General features: G+C 42.3%; 1 protein-coding gene across 2 annotated transcripts in view; it reads right to left on the reverse strand.

Annotated features, from left to right (window-relative positions):
* Window positions 1-16,520, reverse strand: part of ATP8B1 (ATPase phospholipid transporting 8B1) — a 62,123-nt gene that overhangs the window by 22,314 nt on the left and 23,289 nt on the right. For both annotated transcript variants that reach the window (XM_030868028.3, XM_070046988.1), the window contains 9 exons: window positions 13,894-13,966; window positions 13,709-13,779; window positions 11,992-12,074; window positions 11,713-11,871; window positions 11,455-11,543; window positions 9,184-9,374; window positions 6,377-6,585; window positions 4,890-4,933; window positions 4,087-4,243 (listed from right to left, as the gene is read on the reverse strand). In XM_030868028.3, coding sequence (XP_030723888.2) covers window positions 4,087-4,243; window positions 4,890-4,933; window positions 6,377-6,585; window positions 9,184-9,374; window positions 11,455-11,543; window positions 11,713-11,871; window positions 11,992-12,074; window positions 13,709-13,779; window positions 13,894-13,966 — 1,076 coding nt within the window. The remainder of the gene's footprint in view (window positions 1-4,086; window positions 4,244-4,889; window positions 4,934-6,376; window positions 6,586-9,183; window positions 9,375-11,454; window positions 11,544-11,712; window positions 11,872-11,991; window positions 12,075-13,708; window positions 13,780-13,893; window positions 13,967-16,520) is intronic.

The raw sequence follows: 16,520 nt of genomic DNA on the forward strand, positions 1-16,520 counted from the left end.
TTCCACCATGGTATGATCAGGATGCACCCATAGATGGATGGGCAGTTCTTTACCCCATCCGTCTATGGGGAGGGGGCGGATGCCCCAGGGTGCACAGCTGTAGGTAGAGCTAAACGCCCCGTCCCTACCCTACTCCCTTCACATACATGCGCAGGTGGTTCACTCTAAGTCAATATTAATCACTCCCAAATAGTAATTAAAGATGACAGTTAGGTTGGTCTCTCTCATTCTGTTCACCCAGAAAGTCATACACCAGAAGTTATGAATGTACTTGCTAAATCCAGCCATTCTACAAACACACACACATGCCAGAGGGTAAAATATTTAACCACAGCTAAACAAGCAGCAGTGAGAACACAGTCCCCTCCCTTCGGCAAGTTTCGCTGGCAGGGATATATTGTATCATACTGAAGGCAAACTTATTTCCAACAGAAAGAAAAGGAACAAAATGATAAAAGGTGGTAAAGTTCCCATGAGTAAGACAATCATATCTGGAGAGAACACTGATATTTTTATCATTAAAAGAAAATCCTTCCATTTTGTTCTAGTAATGGAATCACAGAATTGCAGACTAATAGAGACAGGAGGAACTTCAGAGACCTGGTCCAAACTCCAACTTTATGTTTGCAGGAGGAAACCTGGACTAAAAATTAACCTCCTGAAACCTCTTCTGAAGAAAACTCTTTATTTACCACACGCTCAGACACAACCAAAGAGACTTTCTTTTCTTTTACAGACTAATTTGTGGATCACAGAACTGATGCAAATAAAATAGATGCTGAAACAACAAACTCCACCTCTCATTATCCTGATTTCATAGCTTCCTCTGGCTGATAATCTTCTAGTCACCAGTCTTGAAACAAGTTACGTCTCAGATTGACTATCCCCCCACCCCCGCCATTTGTTACTTTCTCATCCTTCCCAAAGACTCCACGCTAACCCAGGTCCTCAGTTTCCTCACCCATCTCGTGTGTCCTGGCTCCAAACTCCTAAAACTCAGCTCTCTAATCATAATCTCATGGTTCATCCCAACTTAAAGGGCTTCAGGCAAAGAAATTGCCTCCAAGCCTTTCGAACTCTTCTCTCCCATGGCCTCTGCAGGAGGCAGGAGGCTACATGGCCCCAAGGTGTGTCTCCCCACCCTGTGTACACATACACTTTCTCCCAGTGACTCAAGCAAACTCTAACCAAGGTACTGCTGGGAAGGGATTTTATTGATATAATTCAGGTCCAGATCGGGGTTGACCTTAAGATAAGGAGATTATCTGGGTGTTCCCAACCTAACTGGGTCAGTCCTCAAAAGGGACGGGGCTCTTCCTGGAGAGAGAGATTTGAAGCATGAAAGGGGTTTGATGGAAGGGAGAGTCTCCACTGCTGGTTTGAAGACAGGGGGAACCATGTGGCAAGGAAGGAGGGAGGCCCTGGGAGCAGAAAGCAGCCCCAGCTGACAGCCAGCAAGGAAATGGAGACCTCAGTCCTACACCCACAGAGAACTGAATCCTGCTCTCAGCTTGCAAGAGGATGCTGATCTCCAGTTGACAACGTGGCCTGACCTTGATTCTAGGGAGATTCTTAGCAGAGAACCCAGTCACGCCGTGTGCCCAGACTTCTGACCTAACGAACTGTGAGCTGATGAATGGGTGATTTAAGCCACTGACTTGTGGTGATCCACTACAGAGCAACAGAAAACCAATGCAGCTTCTCCACACTCAGCCTCCACGTGCCCTACATGTACTCAACACTTGGGCCACACAAACCTTCTGCTGAGCATACGTGACAAGATTCTCACCTCTCACTGTTGATGTTATGCATAATAAAAGATGAGCCAATCTCTACTCTTCTTGTAAAAGAGGGAAAGTGAGAGTGCAAGAGCAGAGGCACACCAGCATGGTGGAGTGGAAGGACTCAGCTAAAATGAGTCCTAACATGCTGTCTGAGATCAGGTAGGTCTTGGGGCTTCTGGTCTGAATTTCCTCATCTATAACATTTGGAGGAGTTACTCCCAAGGTCCCTTCCAATGGACCCTTTCAAGGTGCTTTTATGTATCAAAGCCAAAATCATTGTTTCTTTTACCTCCAATAGCTTCTACACATTTCGTTTTCACGTCTATTTCTCCTCTGGAGATTTCATCCACTACATGTGAAGCCTCAGCATCAGGAAACAGAAAAGGACATTCGTTTGTACGCTGGGCTGATTAAAGTGGAGAATGCATATGACAAAAGGGCACCTTTTGCTCTCTCCAGAATGCACATGTGTATCTATATAATGTATCATTGTGTCCATAGGTGACAAGATACCTAGCTTTCATTAATACTCGACAAATTTGCTCTAACAAAGCTAGCACAAGCTGCATTTAAGAATGCTGCAGACTTGGAAACAACCTAATGTCCATCGACAGATGAATAGAAGATGTGGTATAGATACACAATGGAATATTCCTCAGCCATAAGAAAACAATGAAATAATGCCATTTGCAGCAACATGGATGGACCCAGAGATCGTCATACTGAGTGAAGTCAGAAAGAGAAAGACAAATATCATATGATATCACTTATCTGTGGAAGCTAAAATATGACACAAATGAACTTAAACAGAAACTGACTCACAGAGAGAACAGATTTGTGGTTGCCGAGGGAGAGGGAGGGAAGGGGAGGAATGCAGTGGGAGTTTGGGATTAGCAGATGCAAACTACCGTATAGAATGGATAAACAACAAGGTCCTACTGTATAGCATAGGAAACTGTATTTAATATCCTATGATAAACCATAATGGAAAATAATACAAAAAAGAATGTACCTACATGTATAACTGAATCACTTTGCTGTACAGCAGAAATTAACACAACACTGTGAATCAACTATACTTCAATTTTTTTAAAAAAGGTTAATTAAAAAAAATAGAATTCTTCAGAGGAATCTACAAGTCAACTTGCTTGTTCCCATGCAAATACACACGAATTATGTTCCTTCAAAAGAAAAAGGCACCTTCAGGAGGCCTAGGCTTTTGGCTGCTACTACTTCAAACCCCAAACATATCTGAATGTAAAAAATAAGTTCTCTCTGAAATTATTTTGTAGTAAAGACTGTCCAAGTTTAAAGTCCCCTTATCATCCAGATAAGGTGTGACTCTTCATAAATATTAAGTATTCAGATAGCGAGAAGATTTTGATTCTTCTGTTATAATGCAAGAGTCAATCATTTTTCTTACTGATAAGATTTCAATTCCAAAGTGATAAACACATCTGGCGCTAGAACTGTGAAGGAGATGTATATTTCCGGAGGCCAGGAGCCTGTTTCATGGGTTGCTGGCTCGTATACCATCTAGTGGAAGGGGCCCACAGACAGTCGTCGTTTGGGTGGAGATTCGACAAACTTGTCACGCACACAACTCTCTTTTTATTTTTCCTTTGGACAGTAATATTTGTTATTATAGGAAATATGCATACACCTTGTTATATTTGTACTTTGAATTAATTTAGTGATGATTTGCAATATGCTATGTGGATTCAGGCTGCAATCATTTGAAACTTGACGTGATATACCATCATAATGCATACGATCCTGTGATTCTAAAGTTTAAATCTCACCAGGTTGAGATGGGAATTTTCAGAAGTCATTTACTTTGAGGGTATTTGGGTTCTCTGAAATATGTGACAGGATCCCTGGGAGAAGGACTTTAAGACAGTTGCACTGCTATCCATTCACTTCTTTTCCCCAGAGGGGATTAAAAAAAAAAAAAGGACTCAGGCGACCTGGTCTAACTGTTTTGTCAGCTGGCCCTCTGGGTAAACAGACCAATCATATTTTTTAGGAAGAAGAAAGCTTATATCAGAAACGCCTTTTGCAGGATATCTCTGGCAAAGAATTACCTATGGGAAATAGAACCCAGGATCTAGAAGGCAAGGCTCCCTGGAGTATGCCATGTAAGCCATGCACTTCTCTGGGGTATAAAATATCATAATTGAAACCTAACTGAAACACCTCTAGTTCATACAACTCTTTATATGTGCATTCGAGTCCCAAGCACGAGTTCCCCGTAAACTAAAAATCTGGTCCCCAGTGTCCGAGATGCGAGAGCCACACTCACCGTCGAGCCTGTCCACCATGACCGTGTGGCACACCGCCAGCAGGAAGAAGAACTGTCGCACTTCCGGCTCCTTCCCCGACTGGATTTGCTCGACGAGATAATGGTCATAAAATACAAGCTTCCCATCGGAATACGTATTCCAGCTAAAATCCACTGGCTGAAAGGAGCAGAGGAGGAAAAGTCAGTGTGATTTAAAAGAAACAACTTGGGCTTCACAAATGACAGGAACTTTTCTCTGAAGCCGTGTCTTCATGCAAGCATCACCTTAGGATTTTAACACGTTCTGAAGTGTCAAGAGGCTCACATCTGTCTTAACACAGCCTGTTGTGAGTTGAATTGTGTCCACTCAAAAAGATATGTTGTCCTAACCCCTGGTACCTGGGAATAGGACCTTCTTTGGATATAAGGTCTTGGTCGAGGTGATCAAAATTAGGGTATACTGGATTGGGGGGGCCCTAATCCAATGACTGGTATCTTTATAAAAGGAGGGAAATCTGGACACAGACACACAGGCAGAAGGCCATGTGACGACACAGGCAGACTTCTGAGTGCTGAGTCCACAAGCCAAGGAATGTCAAGGATTGCAGGCAACCACCAGAACCTAGGAAAAGGCAAGCAAGGATTCTGCCCTAGAGCCTCCAGAGGGAGCGTGGCCCTGCTGACACCTTAATTTCAAACTTTTAGCCTCCAGAGCTGTGAGGGAATACATTATTGTTGCTCTAAGCCACCCATTTTATGGTGGTTTGTTACAGCCCAGGAAACTCATACACAACCCAAGAGCTTTCCTAAGTGAAAGGACTCACCTCTATTTTGCTATGACTGTTCTGAGAAGCATCCCGATGGTCTCCTGTGAACAAACAGGACAAAACAAATTGAGTCAACGGGTCTCAAAGCCTGTTTCTGGACAGCCCTCGAGTTAAGAATGGTTTTTCAAGAGTTTTAAAAAACAAACAAAGCATAACAAAGAAGATCTTTGATACCGACCATATGTGGCCGGCAAAGGCTAAAATATTTCCTATCTGGCTCTTTACAGAAAAAGTGTGCTGGTTTCTGGTCTAGAGGTTCAAATACTGGCAAATTGTGTCCGTCTACACTGCCATCTCCTCTGTGTGAGCCAGAATCACGTCCTATGAAGTGCTTTACCGCCGCCCTCCCCCAGCTCAGAAGGAACCACCACCCACGCAGAGGAGAACCCCTTCCTCAAGCCCTCAGCATCCCACCTTCCTCACTGATGTTCTGGGAAAGTACCATACACAGCACAAAGTTTCCTCCAAGTGGAAAGCATATGATGTTATGCTTACAGCTTTTAAAAGAATTATATCGTTTTTCTTTAAAAGTTAGAGCACCCTATTTGAATACAGCATTAGCCTTGAATCTATAGCAGATTTCAGAATATCAAATGGAAATCAATTTTTAAAATATAATTGTAGTGAAATACATGTTAACATACAATTTACCATCTCAACTATTTTTTTTTTTTTTTGCGGTACGCGGGCCTCTCACTGCTGTGGCCTCTCCCGTTGCGGAGCATAGGCTCCGGACGCGCAGGCTCAGCGGCCATGGCTCACGGGCCCAGCCGCTCCGCGGCATGTGGGATCCTCCCGGACCCGCGTCCCCTGCATCGGCAGGCGGACTCTCAACCACTGCGCCACCAGGGAAGCCCCATCTCAACTATTTTTGAGTGAACAGTTCAGCCGCACTAAAGTCCAATCACACAGCTGTGCAGCCATCAACACCATCCATGTCCACGGCTCTTTCGTCCGGTAAACTTGAAACTGTGCTCATTAAACACTACCTCTCCTCAGCCCCTGGCAACCACCATTCTACTCTCTGTCTCTGAATTTGACTCCTCCACGTACCTCAAATAAGTGGAATCATACAATATGTGTCCTTCTGTGCCTGGCTTATTTCACTTAGCAGAATGACCTCAAGGTTCATCCATGTCGTAGCAAGTTTCAGAATCGCCTTCATTTTTAAGGCTGAATAAAATCCCTGTGTGTATATACCACATTTTCCTTATCCATTCGTCCACTGATGGACACTCAGGCTCCTTCTAAACCTTCACCACTGTGAATAATGCTGCTACGAACATGGGTGTGCACATGTTGCTCGAGTCCCTGCTTTCGGTTCATTTGGGGTGTGCACCCAGGAGCAGAACTGCTGGGTCACATGACAAGTTACATTTTTGCGGAATGTGTACCTATTTCTGACTCCTGACCTCCCCGAGCCACTCTGGGAAGGCAGCCTCTGGTCACACATGCCCAGGGACTGAGTCACAGCTTCCACTCACCGTAAATTTGCCCGTTGATGCAGCATTTTTTAAAGGTCATGATGTTCTGTGTGAGCGTCCCTGTCTTGTCAGAGAAGATGTAATGGATCTGCCCGAGCTGCTCATTCAGCGTGGTGGTTCTTGCCTTCGCGGGCGTGTCTTTCTCAGGATAGTACATCTGCAGGTCCCAGTTGATGAAGTAACTCTGTCCAAGACGAATCACTTCCACGCTAGGAAGACAAAAGATTACTTTTGACCGAGCTCTCAGATATGAGTGGCAGGCAGTGGATCTTGTCCTAGCTTTGCGCCAGGAGCGAGCTGCTTATCTATTGATACAAAGAGACAAGCCCTGCGGTGACCCATGTGCCCAGTCTCTGGGTTCTCCTGACCAAACACATCTTTCTCCAGCTTCAGGGTCAAAGTGTCCTCTCGGTGTGATTTCCTACTCACTCCTGAGCACATCTGGCCACGGCACCCCACATTCAGAACACGCCACCCACACGGGTGACATGGTAACACTGCAGGGGGCACCCTAGGATGTGACAGCTTCTACTCTTTTCTCTCATTCCCCATCGCACTCAGAGACAACTGGAAAGGCATGTTCACCTTTGCCCTCAACTGGAGGACAAAGGGAGTGAGGGTCCACTAGGTTATACACCCGTGTGTACTCTCAAGTGGGACAAAGGGCTTTTGGCAAATAACCCCTAAAGCATGTTTTTTTCCTAAATTGTTTTTTTAACCATTTTTTAATTGAAGTATATTGTGTTAGTTTCAGGTATACAGCAAAGTGATTCAGTGATATATATATATTTTTTGAGGAATGTGTACCTATATTTACATATTCTTTTTCAGATTCTTTTCCATTATAGGTTATTACAAGATACTGAATATAGTTCCCTGTGCTAAACAGTAGGTCCTTGTCATTTATCCATTTTGTATACAGTCCTAAATTCTTACAAGGTTACAGAATGTCCAAAATACGACATTCTAAAAGGATAATTTCCATTTAAAAACTATAACTGATTAAATCTATCTCAACTATGTAAGAAAGGTGCTTACACATCCAGCAACTGTTCAGAGGGCAAAGGATGTGTCTATAATAAGCTAAACAAATGGAAAAATAACTCCCTCCTTCTCTCCTCCCTTCTGTATTTCCTGAGTGCCTACTGTGTACCAGACACCATCCTAGGTACAGGGGACACATCAGTAAACAAAAGAGACAAAAACCCTGCTCTCAAGGATGTTACCTTCTAATGGAGATGGACAAATAAATAAACTGGTAAACACACAGTATATCAGGTGATGAAAATTCTCTGCAGAAAATCAAAGCAGGGTGAGGGGAGCTGGAGACCGACAGGCAGAGGAAGTGATGTTTAAGAAAGAGAGGGTCAGGAAAAGCCAGGGGGATAAGGTGACTTTTGAGCAGAGATCTGAAGGAAATGAAAGAGCAACCATGTAGATACGGAGGGGAAAAGCATGTTACAGGTGGAGGTCAGAGCAGGCGCAAAGGCCCTGTGGCAGGCACTGGTACGGCTGAGGAATTCAAGGAGGCTAGCGATGAGGGAGTCCAGGGAGTGGGTAGAGATGCTGGAGGTTATGGTTGGGTGTGGAGGGCAGAGCAGCAGATCACATGGGCCTTGTGGGTATAGTGTGGCTTCAGTGAGTCTTTTCTGAATGAATAGACTGTAGGGTTAAAAACAAAGCAGAGATACCATCTGAAATGACCTGATCGATTTATAGTTTGAAAGGACCTTTACTTCCAAGAGAAACAAAGAAAATCATATTAGTCACATGATGTGGCTTTTTAAACCTAAAACTACATATACGGTTTATTTTATAACATACATTTATAGATAGAGACAAAGTCATCTGTATAATAGTTCCCCTAACAAAGGTAAAACTCATCTCAGTTTTTTTTTTTTTTAAATAACTGCAAACACATGGCTCCCCAGGGCTTTACTTCATGTAAAAAGAACAATAGTAACTACCTGTAATAAAATTAAAAATAAAACAAATGCACATGTAATAAAATTAAAATAAAATAAATGCTTCTAATTACAGGTGTGCATGTGGCCCTATATGCCTCTGGGCTATTACTTCTCGGAACTAAGAGAAGCTCTGAATGCTGGGAATATCTCAAGGCACCATTTCTCTCCCAACGGTCTGAAGTTCAATTGACCAGGGATAGTGAACTTTGATATTAAAAAACGAAAAAGTAAAACAAGTCCGAAATATCACAAAACAAGGTGATGACCATTTGTCAGAGATACGATCCTGACTCTTATCGCGGTTGAGGTTGAGATGAGAAACACAGAACATTTTGAGAGGTTGACGGTGGGCAGGGAGAGTGGTATTCCCATTAGAAGGCAGCATTCAGGAAGCCCAGTGAGTTTTCCAAGCAATAGGTACAGCAGGTGGTAATAAGGAAGACACAGAAAAGAGGTTAGGAAGGCTCCTGAAAAGGAAAACAACCAAGTTATTCCACGACGTTGTACATCTTCACACAGCTCTTTCTGATGCTTGGGCTTTGGAGCCCACCAAGAAGGAATCTTGCCAAGCAAGTGACTAAGGAGTAGAGTTTGATCTCTGAATCTGGTAGCCGTACCTATCAAGAGGTCGAGATAAAAGATGCTGTGTCTGGCACAGAGCAGACACACCCACGTTAATTTCCTCTCCCCGTATCACCCTCAAATCTGAAATGAAAGCTATTTTCTTCCTTGTTCCTTATGACCTTTGAAACAAGAATTGCTAGAGCTGAAGGTGTTAAGTTGGGAAGATGTACTGTGTTCTTCCATTAAAGCAAAAGGCCAAAGAGAAGACAGCCTTACCTGACGTAGAGAGAGATGGGCACCAGGGTATTCAGAACAATGATGTAGCCCCAGAAATTTAGGAATCCACGGTAGGAGGGTGTGGTGTCTTCTCCATCATAGAGGTACCAAGAATAATTGCCAACTTGAGCTTCCCAGTAAGCATGGCCGATGGCAAGACCCGCAGAAAGCAAGATAAGGACAACAAAGATCTAAAAGACATTCAACAGTTAAGTTTATTCGAAAGATGCATTATCGACCCCACGCATTTTATAGATGCTAGTTTATCTTATCAATACTTTCCTTATGTATGATAATTTAGTAGTCTGTAAAAACAACACACTTAAAATAGAAACAGTGTCATAAGAATGCTTTGAAAGTCTATTTATTTCCATGGTTGATTGATTTATCCTACATACCACATATAAGGTGAGGTTTTGTTCCCAAAATTATCTTTCAGAAGAGAAGGTGGTATCTTACATTCAAATCTTTAAATATTCTCATATTATTGGACATCCTCTCAATTACTTTTCCTTTGAACAATAGCACGCTGTTTGGGAAAGACACCTTACCTTAGCGTGAAACAATTTCAAAGAATGCTAAATTGGGATACGTATAGAAAATGTTGGAAGGAAATGATTTTTTTTTAAAGAAGAAGGCAAGAAAATTTTACCCAGATTTGGGTAATTATTCCTGAAGGTTTAATGATCACTTAACGTTTACGATCCTTTAAGAAGTCATATAGTTAAGTATTCTGTTGTGGAAATTGAGCATATACTGAAGGGATGAATAAAAAAGTCAACAGCCCTAGTGCTAGTTGGTTATTTGTGGGTAAGAATAAAATTTCCAGGGGAAAATTTAATTTTCTGGACACAGATTCCGAAAGTGCTCTATTTCAAAAGAACTTGGCACAGAGGAGAGATGATGAGCACCTGTGAAGGCTCACACCATAACCAAGACAATGACATGGAAGATGCATCAGAAAAGTTCAAATGAAGCTTTCATGAAATGTGAGAGCAGGGAAAAACAAATTGTCCTTAAATTAATATATTACTTTTATGTAATTTTGAATATGTATATGCAATTGAAGTACTGTAAGTACTATAAGTCTCTAAAAGTTTACGTATTCAAATTAAACTAGATCAGATTGATCAAAATGGTGGACTAGAAGGACCTGGAATTCACCTCCCCTGTGAACATACCAAACTAAACTAAATACCTGAAAAAACTTCTCATTGGCAAACTGGAGGACTGCCTGATATTTAGGGCCACCCTACATGCAGAACAGTTAACATAGCAGTCCTGAGACTGCTATCCTTAGAAGGCCTGTTTGCAAGGTTGACTGTTGGCTGGCTTTTGGGAACTTAGATTTTGGAAGGGTTTCCTGATTCCTTATTTCTTATTCTCTGACAAGAATGGCTCACTGTGCCTCACTATTTGTGTAAAACAATATGTTTTATGCTGAATACCCACATTCCTTTAGGGAGTCTGAAATTTTGGTACATGCCAGGCAGATAAGTGCCTACACGACCAGACCCCAATAAAACCCAGGCACTGAGTCTCTAATGAGCTTCTCTGGTATAACCAACATTTCACATGGGCTGACACAAGTTGTCACTGGGGAGGATTAAGTGTGTCTGGTGTGTATGACCCCACTGGGTGTGTATGACCCCACTGGGAGAGGACTCTTGGAAGCTTGCGCCTGGTTTCCGCTGAACTTTGCCCCAAGAGCCTTCTCCCTTTGCTGATCTTGCTTTGTAATAAGCAAGAATTATCATAATAAATTCTAACTATAAGGACAACTATACACTGAATTCTATAAGTCCTCCTAGTGAATCATCAAAACTGGGGGTGGTCTTGGGGACCCTTGAGAGAACTTATACCTAAATTTGCCTTATATTTGGACTCATACAGTACATGTCGGGGGCAAAAAAAAAAAGGTTGGCTTTTAAGAGAACTATCCCTATGGGAAACTAACAGCAGTAAAATCAACCCTACATTGACTTTAGGAGTCCAGTCCCACTAACTTATCTAAGGCTCCCTGGTTTCCCAACTGATCACTTCACTCATCAACTCAGGATACCCAACAACTGAAATTTACATTCCCAGGGAGATTCTCCAATTAGAAATGTAGCATTTCTGAGAAAAGGTGAGGGAACCTCCTCTCCCACCCCACCCCCCAACTCTGGTGCACCTTGTGAACTTTCCTACTTGGCCTACAGAGATAAGACTTCTCTGCGTCAACAAATCTAGACCAAAAGACAGCAATCTACCAAAACAGAAAATAAATACCGTATACACCATGTAGTTCATCAAGTAATCAATTTTAGTTCTTTTAAATCTGGTTTTCCCACTATTCTTCATTATTTTAGTGTCAGCACCTAAAAATGGAAAATTCAATATGATCAACAATGGGGAAAATCAATTCACTGGCATGTCAATAAAATGACTCTTTCTTTGGTTTCAACGGAGAAAGGACATAAAATCAATTTCCTCCTTTAAATTTTTAATGAGCCTACAGATCAATTTCCCAAGAGACTCAGAAAGTACCTGCAAAAATGACCAATCCATGGCAGAAATCAGTGTTCCTGATTACACAGCCGCGTAACAAAATTTTATCAGCATCCAAAGGAAAACTTGTATTTCTCCAAAACAGTGTTCCTGTAAACTTATCTAGTCGGTTATTCGGTTCCTCACATTCAATAAAACCTTTTAAAGGAGATATGATCTACATAAGTACTCACATATGAAAGATTTTCTGGTTTTAATGAATACGGACTGAATCAAGCAATGAAAATTTGAAACAAAGGAAGACATGTTTGCACAAACCATCAAATGTTGCCAATGAATTTTCTTTCTGGAGATGCTGGTGTGTGATTTCAAGTGCCATTTTGAACTTTAAATTGGTTTCTCTAAAGGAAGAGAAAAAAAAATTAAATGAACAAATGTCAGAGTTCGAACAGGAAGTTAAAGAAAATTGTACAAAGTAACATCAGGCATACCTGGAAGTGAAAGGTAAATAATTAGTTTTTTTCTATTTTCAAACTCTCTGTTCACTTTGGAACTTCAGGTTTGGATGAAGTTATCCCCTGAACTAGATTAAAATCCCTGACCCGGGAAATGTTGGCCCCCTTTGCTGTTTGTTACAGTGAGGCAATCTGGGTAGGACAGAGGTACCCAGAAGCTTCCTTTCCCACTTCTTACTAACTTAATACTTACCACCAACCTGAACTATCAAACTGCTGTTTAAAAACTTAGCTTCTAATACTTAATCACACTAAGATAATTCTACAAAACACATTTGTGTTCGAAAGGGTCAAGACTCTATCAATTTAATATCTTCTAGAGTGATAACTGGATCCTATGTCTTTGAAAGATTAATTCTATCTAAAAAAGGACATGGTCACCTTACCCCCAATACTTGGCATGTTCCCACCACAGTGGAAGGCTAGGCACATGCAAGAGGACACGCGGGGCCAGGCTGCGCACACATGCTCTGGAAAGCAAGCCTTTCTTACTACGATGAATGACTTTTTTCAAGTTCCACAAATACTGACTGGGGATTTCCATGCACAAAGAAGTGGACCAGTGGTTCTCAACCTTCCATTCTGTTTGCTCTGACAGAGCATGCTAGCATTTTATATCTTTGTAAAACTTTAGAATCTCTCACTCACGGGAATAAGAGCTGTTGTACAGTTAAGGTTGAACAATCAACAGACTGATGTATAGAGCAAAGAAAGCCCTCGTTTTTACTCAGATGATCTCAGCTCTCCATCACGAAGCTTACACACATCTAGGGTGTGGGGAAAGGGGTTCATGCCAGAATGGAAAGCACAGGCACTGGCCTTGGGAGCGAGCACAGGGGAGTAGCACTCCAACTCTGCCACCCACTGTGTGACCTTGGGCAGGCGGCCTCCCTCCAGTGCCTCAGTTTCCTCATGGGTAACTTCGAGGTAATAATAATATTGCCTCATAGGGTTGTTGAAAAGATTAAATGAGCTACTACACAAAACTAATGCAATCTAGTCGGCACTCCATAAATATACTGAAAACTGGTCAAAATGGTCAAAAATGGCAGTTTATCTTTTCAAGTGGTAGCATAATAACCAAAACCTACAAAGGGGGAAAATAGTCCACTGGCAAAGACTTTAGAAATCTATTCTTTTTATCCAAAACAGATACTAATAGTCATTCATCTGTGTCTGAGCACTGATCAGCAGCTTACAAAGGGCTCAGGCATACATTGTGTCATCAAACCTTCTACTTTCCCTGAAAATGGACTTTCAAATATGGCGATGGAATAGGCAAAGAGAAGCTGGTATACTAGGGAGTCAGACCACTGTTGTCTTACTGTTGGTCCTTCTAGGTACTAACGAGGCAAAGACAAAGAGAGGCTGGTCTCCTACAGAGGTTGCTGGGCAGCCAGCAGGGGGTAGAGGTAAGGCCAGACCTCAGGGCTTCTCATCCAAGTGCACAGCTTTCAATGTAACAAAGGTTAGCCTTCCAAAGGTTAGCTTTCCAACAGGCCCAGCTAAGACCCACTCACCCATCCAGTTCAGCCGTTTCCACGTAGCAGAGGCTGTTAGGTTCAGAGCTGGACAGCAGCAGGATGTCAGCCTGTTTGAAACAAAACACACCGATAACACAGAGAGACCCCGACCCCCCAGGCAAAACTGAGCACCAGGTCAGATGTGAGGGCAAGGAATGAGACAGCAGAGCTTGTCCACTTACTGGGATGAAATCATTTTTTTTCAGACGAATGACATCTCCGACTTGAATCTCTTTCCACTTGGCAATTTTGAACCTAAATATTAAAAAAAAAAATGATAGTTTAGTGGCTTTTTAAAGTTACTGGCAAGGGATTTGGAATTATTCTGTCTGGAAGCCAAAGATTCTGGGAAAACATATACATCACAGGGAAAAGGTGCCAGAAGTTCAGCCATCTGATGATTAAGGGGTCACAGGACCGTCATCTCCTCTGAAGGAAGGAACAATGGCGGTGCTGACTTTGATGTGTCCTTTCCATTCTATGTTGTATAACTGAGGGTCAATGGGGGCTCCTTAAATGTGTGGGAAGGAGACACATGCCACCCCTCTGTTTTTGCTCATGTCCTGTACTCCCAGCCCTCCTCCTTCCTTTCCTCTCAGTTATCCATCACCCGCTAGTCCCAGGACAGGGATGCACTCTGGCTCCCACATGGGCCACCTGGAATCATCATGGAGCTCTAGTGCTGGCCTCCTCTCTACTGTTTAAAGTTATCTTTTTGATGAGCGTGTACCACTTTCCTAATGAATCTCCTAAGGATGTTGATAAAATAAAAAGATTGCTTCCTTCAGTATTAAATTCTACTGGAAACACCCATTTAAATGCTTAACAAGTCAACATTTTTTAAAAGTTTTAAAATATAGTATAGGCAGACCTTGGAGATACTGCAGGTTCAGCTCCAGACTACCACAACAAAGCAAATATTGCAATAAAGGGAGTCATATGAAATTTTTGGTTTCCAGTGCATATAAGTGTTATGTTTACACTATACTGTAGTCTATTAGGTGTGCAATAGCATTATATCTAAAAGTAATGTACATACATTCTTTAAAAATACTCTATTGCTAAAAAACTCTGTCATCTGAGCCTTCAGTGAGTTGCAATCTTTTTGCAAAAGCAACATCAAAGATCACAGATCACCATAACAAAAAAATAATAATGATTAAGTTTGAAATATTTCAAGAATTACCAAAATGTGACAGAGACACGAAATGAGCAAATGCTGTTGGAAATACAGCAGCTTGCTTGACGCAGGGTTGCCACAAACCTTCAATTTGTTAAAAAAATGCAGTATTTGTGAAGCGCAATAATGCAAAATGCAATAAAGTAAGGTCTGCCTGTTGTCTGTTTTAAAGGTTTTCATTATAGAAAAGATATCCCTAACAGATATTATGAACCTACCACAACTAATATCCTTATTTGTTTTGGAGACAGACATCCATTACTATATTGGTCCTCCCATTAATTTATGGATAAAAGAGACCTGGAGATTTAAGGTACATTTAAAATATACGCTTATACCTCAGTTTCCCCAATTTTACAAGAATTTAATACACAATTTTTAATCTCAAGATTTTTCTTAACCTGGCTTATCTTTCACTAAGAGGAATGGTAGTTAGTTTACATTTTAATATTTCTGAAATGGTCAATTAACAATTTGCGTGTGGGTCTCAATTATAAATGAATAAGTTAAGCACCTTCTTGCCACGGCTCTTCAGGGGTATCAGAAGCAATTCCGTTTGACTCTTCCACTGTGATGTCCAGTTTCCCCTTGGGAGACTCCTGTCACTTTGCCCCACGGATGCCCAAGTCCCCATACCTGGGCTGTCGGGGCCACAGTCATGCCTATATGCAGTCCTAACCCCAGTTCAAGGCTACTCAGAGCTACTCTTTACCAGTGTAGTCGGCCGGGCTGTGGGCTACACGGGGCTCTGGCTGTGAATCTCACCACCATCCACGACAGTGATTCTAAGTGACTTGAAAGTTAACCTTTGGAACAGAATCTATTTATTTGGAAGGGAAAAAAAGCATCTAAACATATTTATAGATTAAAATAGTCTATATTCAAAGTAGACACCCCTGAAGTGTGGCTATAACTCGGGTTGTTTTCCTCAGTGTTGACACACGAAACGTCTTTGAATTGGGCCTTAGTCGCTATTTTTAGCACTTGAATTTGTAGTTCTGCCTGGAAGCTCTTGCTCAAAAAACGACTCACCACTGGTCCCTGAGTTGGCACGTGGGTCACCACTGACTACATTACTTTAGCAAACATTGAGGAGCACGTTCTGTGCGCTGGGTGCTCAGGCGGACACAAAAACAAATACCACCAGGTGCAGTCTCCCCAAGAAACTCAGAGTCCCAGAGAGATGAGACTTCCACACAAATAATTCTAATGAAATTCAGATCCTAATAAGAAAGATGAAAACAAAACGCTCTGAAAACACAGTGAGGGACTTCCCCGGTGGCGCAGTGGTTAAGAATCCGCCTGCCAATGCAGGGGACACGGGTTCGAGCCCTGGTCCGGGAAGATCCCACATGCTGCGGAGCAACTAAGCCCGTGTGCCACAACTACTGAGCCTGCGCTGTAGAGCCCGTGAGTAACAACTACTGAGCCCGCGTGCCACAACTATTGAGCCCGTGTGCCACAACTACTGAGCCCACGAGCCACAACTACTGAAGCCCGCGCACCTAGAGCCCGTGCTCCGCAACAAAGACAAGCCAACGCAATGAGAAGCCTGTGCACCGCAACGAAGAGTAGCCCCCGCTCATCTCAACTAGAGAAAGCCCATGCGCAGCAACGAAATAAATAAAT

This window comes from Globicephala melas, chromosome 13, assembly GCF_963455315.2.
Source record: "Globicephala melas chromosome 13, mGloMel1.2, whole genome shotgun sequence".
Lineage (NCBI taxonomy): Eukaryota > Metazoa > Chordata > Mammalia > Artiodactyla > Delphinidae > Globicephala > Globicephala melas.